This window comes from Ascaphus truei, chromosome 5, assembly GCF_040206685.1.
Source record: "Ascaphus truei isolate aAscTru1 chromosome 5, aAscTru1.hap1, whole genome shotgun sequence".
In the NCBI taxonomy this organism is placed as follows: Eukaryota; Metazoa; Chordata; class Amphibia; order Anura; family Ascaphidae; genus Ascaphus; species Ascaphus truei.
The window spans coordinates 284179425-284193275 of NC_134487.1; the positions used below are offsets into that span (position 1 = coordinate 284179425).

Sequence of the window (13851 nt, forward strand, 5' to 3'; positions counted from 1 at the left end):
GGGGGCAGACTGCGATGGGGTGTACGCCGCACGGGGGGGGGGGGGGGGGGGCATGGGAAGTAGGCCGCGGGAGGGGGGCATTAGACGCTCCTCTACATTTCTCTAGTGTCTCAAGTCTTTGCTTCACAGCCTGTTCCACTGGACTTTCTCAATGCTTTGGGGAAAAAAGTCCACTTATTTTGAACAAATCCACCCTTTTAAAACCATAATTCTCTTGTTCTGCGTTTTCTTTCCTTAAAATGAATCAGTGAAATGACCTGAAATGATCGTACAAATCTGATTACAGGTCTCGCAATCTGGTCTCTATAAAAGCATTGTATACATTATGGGGGTCGTGTGTCAGACAGACTAAGAGAGTTGTTTTTTGCCATTGACACGAAGAAAGGAATTTGAACGTGTACCGAGGTAGCCTGCATAGATTAGTCCCGTGTGTGTGTGTGCGAGAGCACTGCGGGGATTGCTTACAGCGAGCAGTTAGGGAGGAATGAGCCGCTGCATGGTTAGAACGGATGCATCAAAATGTGACAATTCCCCGTTTCCCACGTGTCCAAGTTAAAATATGAAAAGGACTTGTCAAACATATCGTATAAAAACAATCTGACTTTATTAACACAAAAGGAAATTACTGCAGAATCTAAAGAGGTTTAAAAGCCCCCCTGTTGCTCTAGGGGAGAAGAGTGAGAAAGGTGGAAGCAGTCATACTCTGTACAACTTTATATTGGAGCGTGCTGGATCTCCTGGTGGGTATACCCATGACATACTGCTTTAAGCGTGTACAAACGCAGGCGGTAAGAAAAGCATGGCAATTTATCAAAACGTTAAAACACGCGCGCGCACACACCTCACGTCTATACACATACGTGTGCGTGTGGGGCATACCATTACACTCACAAAATTCTATTTCTGCAGGTTTGAGGTTTTATTTTTTTTAAACACCTTCTCTGCCAGAAGAGCCTGCAGCAAGGTGAGGCACCTGTGCATTACAGACCCTTCTGGCACTGAATGGGTTAACAGACATTGGACATGGGGTAGGCAACTCAGTCCTCAAGGGCCACCAACAGGTCAGGTTTTCAGGACATCCCAGCTTCAGCACAGGTGGCTCAATCAGTCCCTGCTTCAGCAAAGGAGGCTCCGTCTTCGATTGAGCCACCTGTGCTGAAGCAGGGATATCCTGCAAACCCGACCTGCTGGGGACGGCCGTTGCCCACCCCTGCATTAGACACATACACAAACGGTTGGTTAAGGATCCAGCGGCGCAGGCAGAATCACAAGAAAAAGGGATACAAAGTAAAAAGAGCCTGAAAATTCAGGTATTACACGTTACTCCTCAAAACACGTCGGGAATGGAGGTTTTTGTCCTTTTGTTGTTTTTTTTAATTCCCCCCTCCCCCCGACACAAAAAAAAAAAAAAAAAATTGCCAAAAAATAAGGTATATATATATATATTTTTTTTTCCATGTTTATTTTTTCCTCTAAAAAGGTTTAGCAGCGGCAGCCATTTTGCTCAGTAAGATTTGTCGGTAGTGTACTCTGTAACAGATTTACATACATATACATTAACGTCTGAAAAACGGGTAGCGGCGTTTCTTTTAATAAAAAGAGATTATTATTTTTTTGCTCTCTCTGGACATAGGATAGAAAAAAACGGAGGCAAGGGAGTGACAGAAAAGGCCTGTGAGGAAGAGAATGGATCACCGACGTACAAGGAAGCCAAACCCAGCGCGGACTGGGCTAACCCTTCCAGTGTGTCACAGACCCTCCGGGGAATTCCTTTGCTTTACGTTGAGGTTCCTCATTCGCCCGCTGAAATGTTTCCGCGTCTCGATTTTCTGCAAAGTGCTGATTATTGTGAAAATAATAGGACAATAAATAATGGACGTGCTAACCCCTTCTCTTCCGTCCCCTTCTAAATCCTCCATGAAGTCAAACTGTCCCGAGACCCACCGGCAAACAGGGGCGAGAATTGTAGACCTGCTTATTGCTGAATACGTAGCCCTTTCACAGGCGTAGGGCAGCAAAAAGGGTCAATGATGAAAAAAAAACCTTAGAGAAAATAAAATGGGTCCAGTTAGAGGTGGGAGTATAAGAAATAATCCCTTATACGGATAACCACGCAGCTTCTCTTGGATCGTGCTAGCAGGTAGTAGGGGACTTGCAATGCTTTGCACCTGCTATAGAACAGGCGCCTCTTGTGAGTAAGGGGTTACATTTAAATCACCTGTCCCACTGGGGGTGGAGGTGGAAAAGGCAGGTTTATAAAATCAGGACTGGGTCCGAGCCCCTAATATCCACCTGTCTGTGCCCCCTCCCAAAGCTCCTCTACCCTGAAATGTTGTTATCTTTCCTGTACGACCAGTGCATTCTCAGTCACTGTTTGCAAGCCGAAGCTGCCATACATTTAAGTCACTATCCTCATGCATTATAAAGCAGGACTGAGTCACATTCACTCCCCTGGAGCTGCTGCTGGTGGGGGGCACAGACTGCCTGATACGCTGGAAAAAAGTGCAGGACAGGAGGGGGGAAAGGACTGGTAACCTGCAAGCAGGGTGGGAACCTACTGTAGAATGTTTCACAGTGACCTACACAGAGGGAGAAGGACCAAGGATATAAATATTACCGAGTTACAAGGGGGTAACGAAAGCACAGAGAGCTAAAGGGATTTCCCCGAGATCAGACCGTGTGCAAGTGACTAAGGCAGAGTCTGGAATTGAGATTAAACGCCTTAACCGCTACACTAGGTCACTTCTGCCGCATGTTGGCACCCGCGTGGAAACTGCGCCTCTGGGACACCACAGAACAGGTGAGAACACACGGGGGGAGGGGGGGTTGGAGGTGCGGGGTGGGAACAGACCCTGAGCGAGGTTACGTTTTCTGGATTCTGTGCATCAATAACCGATTCTCACTGCTCCTGGAGGAGCCATTGATCAGCAGAATACACAAGGCCGCTTGCTATGGGCAGATCAACCAATGCACACAGGATAGTGATCCTCTTTTGCTGCGAAGTTTAATTTATTATACAGAATCCCTATGCAGCTTTACTGCTGAGCAAAGCCCCATTTTGTAGCTGAGATCTGCTCACTGCAGTTTCTAAACAAACGCCACCGCTCCTTCATCTAGTATTACCTCTTAACCTTTGACCTCCATTGCAGATAATCTATTGCATGGCCCAGAATTGTCCAAACCCCCCTTTTACTCAATTTCCAGCAATGCAGTAAAGGCCTTTCCCCATCATCCTCCCTGCTACAGCCGCATGCCAATTCCTCCAGCCCTGTGCCTTCCTTGGGACTTTATGACCACTCTTCATGTATGATCAGGCGAATTCCTGGGGTTATCAGCTGCAGGGGATCCATTTACAGCAAGCAGGAGGGGCGAAGAGCAGCAAGGCCCTGAATGTTTGGGAAGGCCATATACATTAATGGGATTTAAGTTGGGAAGTGGGAGGCCAATTATTTTCATGGGGGGTTTATGAGCAGCAGGACATTCCTGTAGTGAGTAATTAGGGGGCAGGAAAACAAAGCAGGAGGGTGGATTTCAAATCCCAGGGCGCCTGTATCTGTGCAGAGGTGCGAGAGTGGTCTGACAGACAGAAGTGATCTGTGTCTGACGCGTTCCCTCCTCCTCCCCGTTCCCCCCTGATACATTGCAGTGCCACAGGGAATTAGAGGTACCGATACAACCAAATAAATGGGGGGGGGGGGGAGGGAAGAGGGCAGACTGCAAAACACTGATCCAAGAGACAGGACCTGCTCATGAAACCATCCATAATCCAAACCATTTCCTAGAGACGAGCAATCGAAGGATAATATAACTCCTGTAGTGTCATGCTGCCGTTTCAATGTAGTCTCTAATCTAAGGAAGGTCTGAGATACAAAAAAAAAAGTCTCTTGTAGGTAATTCTGCATCGGTCAGAGGCCTGCGACATGTTGCTTTGGCAGTGAAAGTGTTAAAAGGCTGATATGGCATTTCCATTCTCCATCCCAATTGCAAAACCTGCTCTCCTCTGGCAAGGCGACAAGATGGGAGCAGGACATGGTGACGCTGCAGGGCCCTGTCACTGTCTGGTCTTGTGACACTGCAGCACTGGGAGAGGGTAGGAGGTGACACTATGACAGACCGTCCAGCACTAATGGCTTTCACCAGCTGGTGGGTTGCAGACATGTTCGTAACTAAGGCAGAGGACAGGCCACCGTGAAAGTGACAACAACAGAACAGGAAAGTCTCCTCCCTGTCCCTGTATGTATCATACAACTGCAAAACTGAAAAAACAGCTGGATTTCTCAAGAGTTGAAACCTAACGGGGAGAAAGAGGGTGTTATTTCATAAATCAGGTGCTGTATTCTGCAGGCAGACAGATACTCAGAATCTACACACAGAACACTGGCAGGAAAAGAAAGTTAGTAACAGCAACAACAGATCATTTCTTGGATACTAACGGACCTCTGGCCAATTAGTTAAGTTTGTGCAGAGGAATTCAGCGTGATAACGTTCAGAGGAAGTGACCCTATTCGAGCGTGTAGAACGTGTTACGTTGGCCCGAACATCCTCAAATTCCGAGACCGTAACATCATCTCTTTTGATTAAAAGAAAATATCTTGTAACAGTTTCAAAGGAACTTCGTTTGTAAGAGGCCTGGTGCAACTAACCCCGTGTGGCTCCACACGCACTTATTGCATTTGTGTTGAGAGTTCATGATGGGTTATTAAAATTAAACAGAGACCCCTCTCTCTCTCTCTACACTCACAGGGCCAGGGGCAGCTGCCTCCAGCTTAAAAAAAAAGAAGTAAAAATCGATCCCAAGGAATCCGAGTGCAGCCCCCAAAACACAGAGAAGTGTCAGCCCCAGTGGGCTGCATCTCCGGCAACGGTCAAAGAGCATAGTGAGCTAACAGGCAGTGCAAGGCCAAGTGAGCAGGTCCCTTCCACGGGCAGGAGCCTGCGTGCAGAGGCAAAGGTCATCAGCTAACATGTCCACACAGACGGGCCGCAGACGCTGGGTGTTGTGTGTGGGGAGCGGTCAGGTCAGGATGACTCCTCCAAGGCATTGACTACTTGCTCCAGGATGTCAGGGCAGTGATCTGCGATCTGCTGCAGGATGGTGTTGGCGAACTCCTGCAGGTCCGCACCCTCGTGCTCACACTTCTCCAGCTCGTCGTTCAGCTGCAGGACAAGAGGAGCAACGTCAGCAGAGTGGGGAGAGCGGGGGACCCACTCGAGGCATGTGGGAGACTCACAGACACCCCCCCTTCTCTTCTTACCCTTCACTGCGTTGAGCAACGCAGGGCAGATGATGTGCTACATCAGTCACATGTCAAACTGGCGTTACAAACCGAAGATACAATGTCACCCTGAATATGTATTATATATACAATGTTACACAGGCCAAGAGGACCACAGACTGACCATCACTGCTGTGAGACGGATCGGTACAAACAGCATGGGAATGATTAATATAATGAGGACATTTGCCCATACATTTTGCTCTGATGATGTAATATTGCTGGAACTTTGTTCGTTAAAAAAAAAATAAAAAAATAGAATTAGCCATTTTCACTGCACTGTTAATCTGCTGCCGAATTCAGAATATTGAGAAGAATCATTTTATTCATGTGCAGATTATGTGTGTGCGAATGCATTGGTTATTAGTAATAACTTGCTGTGGTTAGTGGCCCAAACCCCCTCTATTCTGGGACCTGAGCGAGTAATCCCCCCGATGATTAAAAGCAGTTTCCATTGCGAGGTTCTCAGGTACAATCTCAGGCTCAAATAACTCAAGCTTATTTACCATCCGTTCATATTCCTGACACATTAATGACAGAACATTTGAAGTGATTGCATTATAAACACCAGTATATTATGTAACTCATTTTGCCGTGTGTTCAGGTTTTAACTCGAGCAGCTTTGTAACACCTGACTATCTACAGTGTACCATTTTTCAGACTTTTGCTGGTCCAGTCTTATATTTATATTGCACATGTAAGAAATGTGTTCTGAATGTTGTGTATACACTATATGTAAAACTTAAGACCATATATAATAATGATAATAACAGTAGCAGCAGTTCCAAGGGGCCTGGTATGTAACCTGGGAATCTGGAACCGTGTCTATGGGGGCAGAAATGAGCTTCAGTACCAATCTCTCCCGGAATCACAGATGCCCTTACAAGCCTCCAGTGCCTTTCTGGCTTTGGCTGTTGGAAACACATTTAAATTAATAAATAAAGGTCTGTTCTGATGAGGTTTACACTGGTGAGGGTAAGATCTGGTTGAGGTGAAGGGATCACCAGGTCTAGAGAGAGACCAACCTCTTTCTTCCGGCTTGTAGATAAATCGCGTGTTGCACACACACATCAACAGCACATGTGCTGGGTGATAAGAAGCCATGTGCATCACAGAGCATTGGTGGGCAAGAGTCGGCTCTCGGGGGGGGGGGGGGGGGGGCTTCAACTGCGGCCCTCAAGCTCTGGCTGTCCCAGGATCCCGCTCTCCCCACTGCAGAGGTAGTGGAGATGTTGCTGGTTTGGATTGTAGCTTCTTCCCACTATCTCAGCTGCCTAATGACCGTGCTAAATCATATGTGTGTGTGTGTGTGTGTGTAATGTGCGGCCTTTATGAGGGTTTAAGGGATGCACGTGTAGCCTGCGAAGTAGATCATGTTGCCTACCACTGACTGAGGCTTTAACCCCTTTGCAGCAAGAGGAACATAAGACACACACTGATGACCATCTGGCATCACAAGAGGTTAATTAACAGAACCTGTATAAATTAAACCATCTGTAATGCGTCAGAGCCCAATAGGACGTATGTACAGTATTGTGAGTGTAATACAGATTCTGAGCGCACTCTCCGGACTTCTGGTCAGTTGGACACTCACCTGCTCCCGGGTCATCTTCTGCAGCCCCTGCTCCCAAGCTGCCCGGTTGTCGTCCAGATAGTAGGAGTCAGGCGGGTGGAGCCCATGGAGTATCTGGGGGTCTCGGTCCTGGCAGAGAGCAGTCAGGTGTCCGACGTACAATTTGAGTTTGCTGCGGTTCTGGTCAAGGTCTATGAGGGGTTGGATCATCTGGAGGAGGAGAGAAGGAGTCAGCAAAACAGGGGCAAAAGGCCCCACCGGGGTCACTAGAGCGCCCCCCCACACCCCACCAAATGATGTGAAGCAGCACACAGAAGTACATGGAAGGACAGAAGGAAACCTCCACCAGATGCGCAGCCGCCATTACACGTCAGAGCCCCATCCTGCTTTGCCGAGCCACCCTCTTATCTCGCGCACATGGGCACATTATGGGCAGCTCAGGTGGAACATTCTGATTGTCTCGCGCACATGGGTACATTATGGGCAGCTCAGGTGGAACATTCTGATTGGCTCACGCACATGGGTACATTATGGGCAGCTCAGGTGGAACATTCTGATTGGCTCGCGCACATGGGTACATTATGGGCAGCTCAAGTGGAACATTCTGATTGTCTCGCGCACATGGGTACATTATGGGCAGCTCAGGTGGAACATTCTGATTGGCTCACGCACATGGGTACATTATGGGCAGCTCAGGTGGAACATTCTGATTGGCTCGCGCACATGGGTACATTATGGGCAGCTCAGGTGGAACATTCTGATTGGCTCGCGCACATGGGTACATTATGGGCAGCTCAAGTGGAACATTCTGATTGGCTCACATGGTTTTGCCGTTAAACCTTTCAAGAGAACGGGAGCGTGAGGTGGGGCAGGGGAGAAGGCTATGACTCTCATAACGGCAGCTCTTCTCTGTTTTATACTGTAATCGAGGGATAGCAAAAGATGTCGCTCAGGGGCGGCCAACTCCAGTCCTCAAGGGCCACCAACAGGCCAGGTATTCGGGATATCCCTGCTTCAGCACGGGTGGCTCAACCAAAAACTGAGCCACCTGTGCTGAAGCAGGGATATCACAAACCCCCTGCCTGTTGGTGGCCCTTGAGGACTGGAGTTAGCCAACACCGATGTAGATGCTGTCTCACATAGGACAAAGGCAAGTGCTTTATAGGTGAGAAGCAAGTGATTAGCACCGCAAAAACCAGATATTTGTAAATATTTATTAACTTAAAGGAGCAATCCTGGCTGAGATCAATTATATCAGAATAAATGGGCTAACTAATAAACTGGACTAACACGGCTGTTGCCGTTTTCGGTCTGTCTATAACACACTGTGCAAAGTGTAACACACTGTCAATTTTAAAATATTAACTGATATTAGACAAATAAGAAATAATCTACAAAATATTTCAAGTGAAAACAGACGTCCGCCTGGGAAGTGCGCAAGGCTCCCGCACAAAAACGTCCAAAATACGTATAGTCCAAATGACTTTTCAGGGCACAATCAAGGTCTCATGTGACTCAATATGGCGGAAAAAAGTGACAAAATGACTCAAAAATAAGATGGGATTGGACAGGGATGGTCAATACAGAAAGAAACGGAGGATATAGATATATATTTATTAGTGCAATACGTTCACTGTCACACTGTCAAAGTGACACAAAACGCAACTTTCTAATAAGATACACAAACCTACAGTTGAGGCCGCATGGTTATCGAACGTCCCCCCCACTCATCGGGGAATCAACTCTGAGGGTCTCCTCCTCCCCCCCTTTCCTTTCAGGAAAGATAAAACAACAAGCAGTGTGGATTGCGGCTTTAAATGGTCACCAGTAACCACATGCACTGGGAAGGGGGGGGGGGGGGGGCATTTACCATCTTTACCGAATTGATTTTGTGGTAGGAGTGTGGATCCTGGATTCTACCAGCTACTTTTCAATTATCAGCTCTTTGCTCTGTAGTTGTTACGCTGCGATCATTAAATCAAACAGATCAAGGGGAAGAAGAAGATGCATCCGATGAGAATAAGCATTTGGAAAACTCGGTGACAACAGCCGTGTCATTTCTACCGGACGCAAATCATTAAAACCAGCATGTTAAGGAGAAGCGAATCTTTACGAAGGACGCCAATTTAGATCGATGTGTTGTTCAAACATTTCTTTTTTTTCCTGGCCTTAAAGTTGACCAAATCTAACACTCAGATTGCAAGTTCTTCTCACCGTAACTGGTTCTCTTCCACATGAATTGTGCGTCTCTTCCCTGCACGTTTATATTGTGTGGCACTGCGGACTGTTACGTTGTCAGTCCACTGAGCCCAGTTCAGGTGTGAAGAGGATCAGGTGAGAGGAACGGCTTCTCAGTCTGGGTAATGCTCTCAGAGATAAGAGGAGAGAAACAGCAGCCCGGCTGTGTAACAGCCCTGCTCTGCCAGGACCCGAGAAACTCAAGTGGCCGTCAGCACGCAGATAAGAGGGAATTAAATCCTCCAACATGATCCAGAAACCCCAGAGATAACAGCACAATTATAGACATGTCCAGCCTGGGGTCCTACTGAACGGACAGGGGACACAGCACAGGATTCTGCGACCTTCAGGTAACGGAGGGGGGTGAGAGAGTCGCCTGTACGGTGCCTCAGCAGGATATACTGGGTTTACAGGTGAAAGCACTCTGTCAGCCAACACATTTCTTACACACTGTGAAACAGCCCGAGATATGTTCAGCAGATATTCAAACAGACAGAAAAGTATCACGGGCCATATTTATTAAGTGGTGCGACGCCGCAAAATACCTTCCAGCGCTGGATGGCACGTTTACGGCACAGCGAAGGAATAGGTTACCTGGGGTCTTGTGCAATAGTGCCGCTTAGTAAATATGGGCCCAAATATAACAGGCTGTGCTGGCCTTGATGGGGACCAAGGACAGAAGGCTGCAGCTATTCCAACGCGGCGCTGACCATGGCACAGTGCTTACAAATCTCCCCCACACCAAAAATCAATCAGGAGGAGAAAAATGGAACTATTGGCACACTATATTTGGGGGTGGAGGAGGGGAATAAGAGCAGAAACAATGCTTGCAGTGAAGAGGTTAAATCTCCATGTCTAGCTGCTCTCTTTATAGCTATGACATCAGGACACTTAGACAACCCACGTCCTCTCAGCCACTAGTCTGTGGTCAGGACTCCAGGACATGTCACAGCTCCCTATCAGTGTGGCAGAGTGAGGTGGGGACAGCACAGTGTCACATTCCACCGAGTCACACAGGCCAGAGAGTTCCACCAGATAGGAGCGCTTGTACACACACACACACACACACACACACACGTTCTATTATATATAGACAGGAGTATGTGTATATGTATATATAGGGAGGGGGGGGAAGAGATAGGGGTATTAATTAGGGGGGACACTGCTCCTTTAATTTGTCCTGAGGCCTCAAGTTTTTTTTATTGGCGGCCCCGAATAGACAGGAGCGCTCGTACAAAGACAGGAACACGTATCTATCCCGATCAGACACGCCTCAGATATGGTACTTCTGCTTGACCGTGACTGAGCAGAGTCTATAAAACTGCATTAACCACATCCCTGCCAGATGGATAGGAGTATTACTTTTATATGGTGGGTGTAACCTCTTCAATTTCAGGCGTGGCTGTAATGGCCATATTTACAAAGGCATGCGTATGTGTGTAAGATGTACAACGCTTGGAGGCTCTGACAGGGAGCTGTTCGATTAAAATGAAATGGACATATTTATACAACGGTCTGAATGGCCGAGACCATTCCTCTATCTGGATCAATAAGTGTGTGTGTGTGTGTGTGTGTGTGTGTGTATATATATGTATATATATAATATTATATATATATATATATATATATAGAGGATAAAGTATCTGTTGTCTAAATTTAGCATAGGTTGAACTTTATGGACGCACGTATTTTTCCACCTCATCTACTATGTAACTATATAACTGTACAAACAGCTCTACGTACACTATCAGCGCTATAGAAGAAAAATACAATGGGCTCTATGTATCAAGAGGTATGTGTGTGCTGGCACAGTTGTGTCCACAAATTTATCCTGTCCGATATGCCAGGGGTGTTCAAACGTTGTCGCGCTCGCTCCCCCAATGCTCTCCGGTATCTCCGCCCTGTCACGGCAACGCACCACTATTTCATGTCGCGGAGTCATTTTACGATGCGTCGTCGCCATCAGAAGATGTAGGAGGAGAAGCCAGATAGAAAGCACGTGGCAGTTAGAGGACCCGCGCTCTCCCTGGCAATCAATTTAAATGTTGTGGGAAAGAGCGCAGAACCTCTATACGCATGAGGCTCGGTCCGGCACCCTCCATAGGACATTTGGGGGGCAGGCCCCACAGTTTGAACACTCGTACAATAAACGACAGATTTATGAAGTATATTCCTACTGCTGTTAAATTTGGTGTATTTTGCACAAACAAAAACAAAAAACACGACATGCCTTGCCACGATAAAGCCATGCAAAGGTTAAATTGTGTGAGCAGTACAGGAAGGCATCTGTGTTGCAAATGACCGATCGTGTTCTGCGCGCAAACGTAAAAGTGGGAGTATCAAAAAGGGGTGTCTTTGCGTGCGTCAATCACCAGGACGCAAGGACATAGGTATTATTACTCTGCAAGAGAGTTATGGGGTATTTTATACTCACATTAAAGTAAATTAAATAATCTTCTCTCACCCAGGAACGCCAGCTAAAAAAAACGGTCCCCAGAGTGACGAGTGGGCGATAAGACACCCACAAAAGGTGGGCTCTCATACTCAGTGGGGAAATGACACAGGCTCTCATGCCTGTTCTTTGTCACAGAGGCAAAGTTACGTATTTGAAAGTGTATTTTGAGACTCACAAAATCAGAATACATCTACGTGTGCAGTCTCATATGTGCGGTCCCCACAACCTCTTGAAGAGCCTTGAGGGTATTAGGCTCCGTTGTATCCCTTTTTACTCGGTAAAGTTGCCTGCCCTTACATATTGTATGTTTTACTAATCTCTCTTCTGTAACGAGCACTGTACACTGAATAAGTACGCGCTTTGGGCTCTAATTGAACCTAATATCTTTTTGAAGGCGATTGACCGCATTTTCTGCGAAATTGGATTTGGTTTTAAGCACATATTTTGTTGGTATAAGGGGACGTCCGAGGGGTAGCACTTAAATTAATCCCGGTGGTAGCAGCGTAATTGGGATGTAGTGCGACGGATTATAGGGTTAGCGATCACTTTTAGTGCCTTGCGGGGAGGTGTCAGCTAGATGTTATTAAACACACACACACACACACACACACACACACACACACACACACACACACACACACACACACACACACACACACTACGTGACATGCCACCTTTAAGGTAAAAAAGAGAAAAGCGCACATTCCTTATTGTCACCTCGTCCTAACGCCTCCCACGTGCTCCATCAATCCTTCATCTCATCGCAGACACGATGACCCCAAAAATGGTGCAAGCAAGATTACTGCCAAAGATGGCGTCTGCTGCAGGATATTTAAGCACGGGGTTACGACAAAATAATGACACTGCACCGGAATTTGTCATTTGATGCATAGAGCCCGGAATTATTATTATTATTAGAAGGACAGGGTTCACAAGCCACAGGAGTGCAGGGAAGCTATTTATCACGTCACCGGATATGTTGTATGTATCATTTTATTTATATTGCCTATAAACAAAATGATTCATATTTTGTTACTATGGAGTACCCAAGTCCAATGGTGCTTTACATTGCCAGCACTCTCCGAGCAGCCTGCCAGCACTCTCCGAGCAGTCTGCCAGCACTCTCCGAGCAGCCTGCCAGCACTCTCCGAGCAGTCTGCCAGCACTCTCAGAGCAGTCTGCCAGCACTCTCAGAGCAGTCTGCCAGCACTCTCAGAGCAGTCTGCCAGCAGAGTTGGTGAAAGTTAATACGCTACAGAAACATATAAACATGGAAAAAGCTAGCTACCAAATGGGTCTGCAGGTGGGAGACTGTTACTCTATACTCTATATATACCCTAGCACTGGAGCACCCAATCAATACCTTTCATACTGGTATGCAGCTCTTACACATCATACAGTAGATGGGTGGTAACTCTGTAGCACCCTGAACCTATAGATTCCCTGAAGTGGGAGAGAAGGGAGAAGAGTGTGGGAGTTCTGAGAAGATGCGGGAACAGAGAGTCTCCAGGAATCTGGCCCTCGTGGAGAAAAGGAATGGGAGCTGCCAAGTCTTTCCCCTCATTGTCCTAAATGGAAACAGAGCAATGGTCTGCATCCCTTCATGGGAGCTCCATCCAGCCGCGTCTGGGAGAGGACGCCGGTGGAGAGAGGGAGAGGAGTGTGGGTGCAGTTATACGCACAGCAGCCGCTCCTCTGTCCTAGCCTGCCCTGACAGTTTAGGGAAGTGGAAAAGGCTTTTGGCAGAGGGAGGACACGGCTGTCTTGTCCAAGACCAGTTCCTGCCAGAAGTAACCAAGGAAGCACATTTGCAGTGAAAAATGGTTCGGATATTTCCAGACACCATGAAGGAGTCCCAGAGATTAACTATTTCCTGACTCTGCTCTTGCTCAGCGCTTTCCGATGGGAGGCTCAGGAACACAGCAAAAAGTAGGAACATGTCCTCAACATTACACGGTCTAAAAAGCAGAGAGAAAAAGCCACGGGCGGCATCTGCACTTGTCTCTGCCCCTTATACTTCATGTGCATGATAATCTGTTTCTGTCTCATCTACCTATATATCGCCAGGCATATGTCTAATCTAAATACAGTGGTACTTTGCCTCACTTCCATGAGGTTCTAAACCTCCTAAAAACTGGAACAAAGCTCCTGTGACCACATTGAAAAACAACGTTATTTATGCTGTAAAATAAGAAAAATTAAAAAATGTAGTGCTATTGTGAACCCCACCATGGTCAAATGTGGAGCGATTTCTTAGTGAAAACAGACTGGAAGTATATCCGGGAGGTGCTCTGGCCTGTCCAGTGGAA

At 47.0% G+C, this 13851-nt stretch overlaps 1 protein-coding gene across 19 annotated transcripts in view; it reads right to left on the minus strand.

The window, feature by feature from the left end:
- Positions 1 to 580: 580 nt before the first annotated feature.
- Positions 581 to 13851, minus strand: part of ERC1 (ELKS/RAB6-interacting/CAST family member 1) — a 190998-nt gene continuing 177727 nt past the window's right edge. For 13 of the 19 annotated variants that reach the window (XM_075602383.1, XM_075602380.1, XM_075602378.1 and 10 more), the window contains 2 exons: positions 6871 to 7059; positions 581 to 5157 (listed from right to left, as the gene is read on the minus strand). In XM_075602383.1, the coding sequence (XP_075458498.1) occupies positions 5020 to 5157; positions 6871 to 7059 (327 nt within the window). In that variant the 3' untranslated portion in view covers positions 581 to 5019. Of the gene's footprint in view, positions 5158 to 6870; positions 7060 to 13851 lie in introns of those variants that run through there. The other 6 variants (XM_075602391.1, XM_075602389.1, XM_075602390.1 and 3 more) reach the window with 1 other exon arrangement.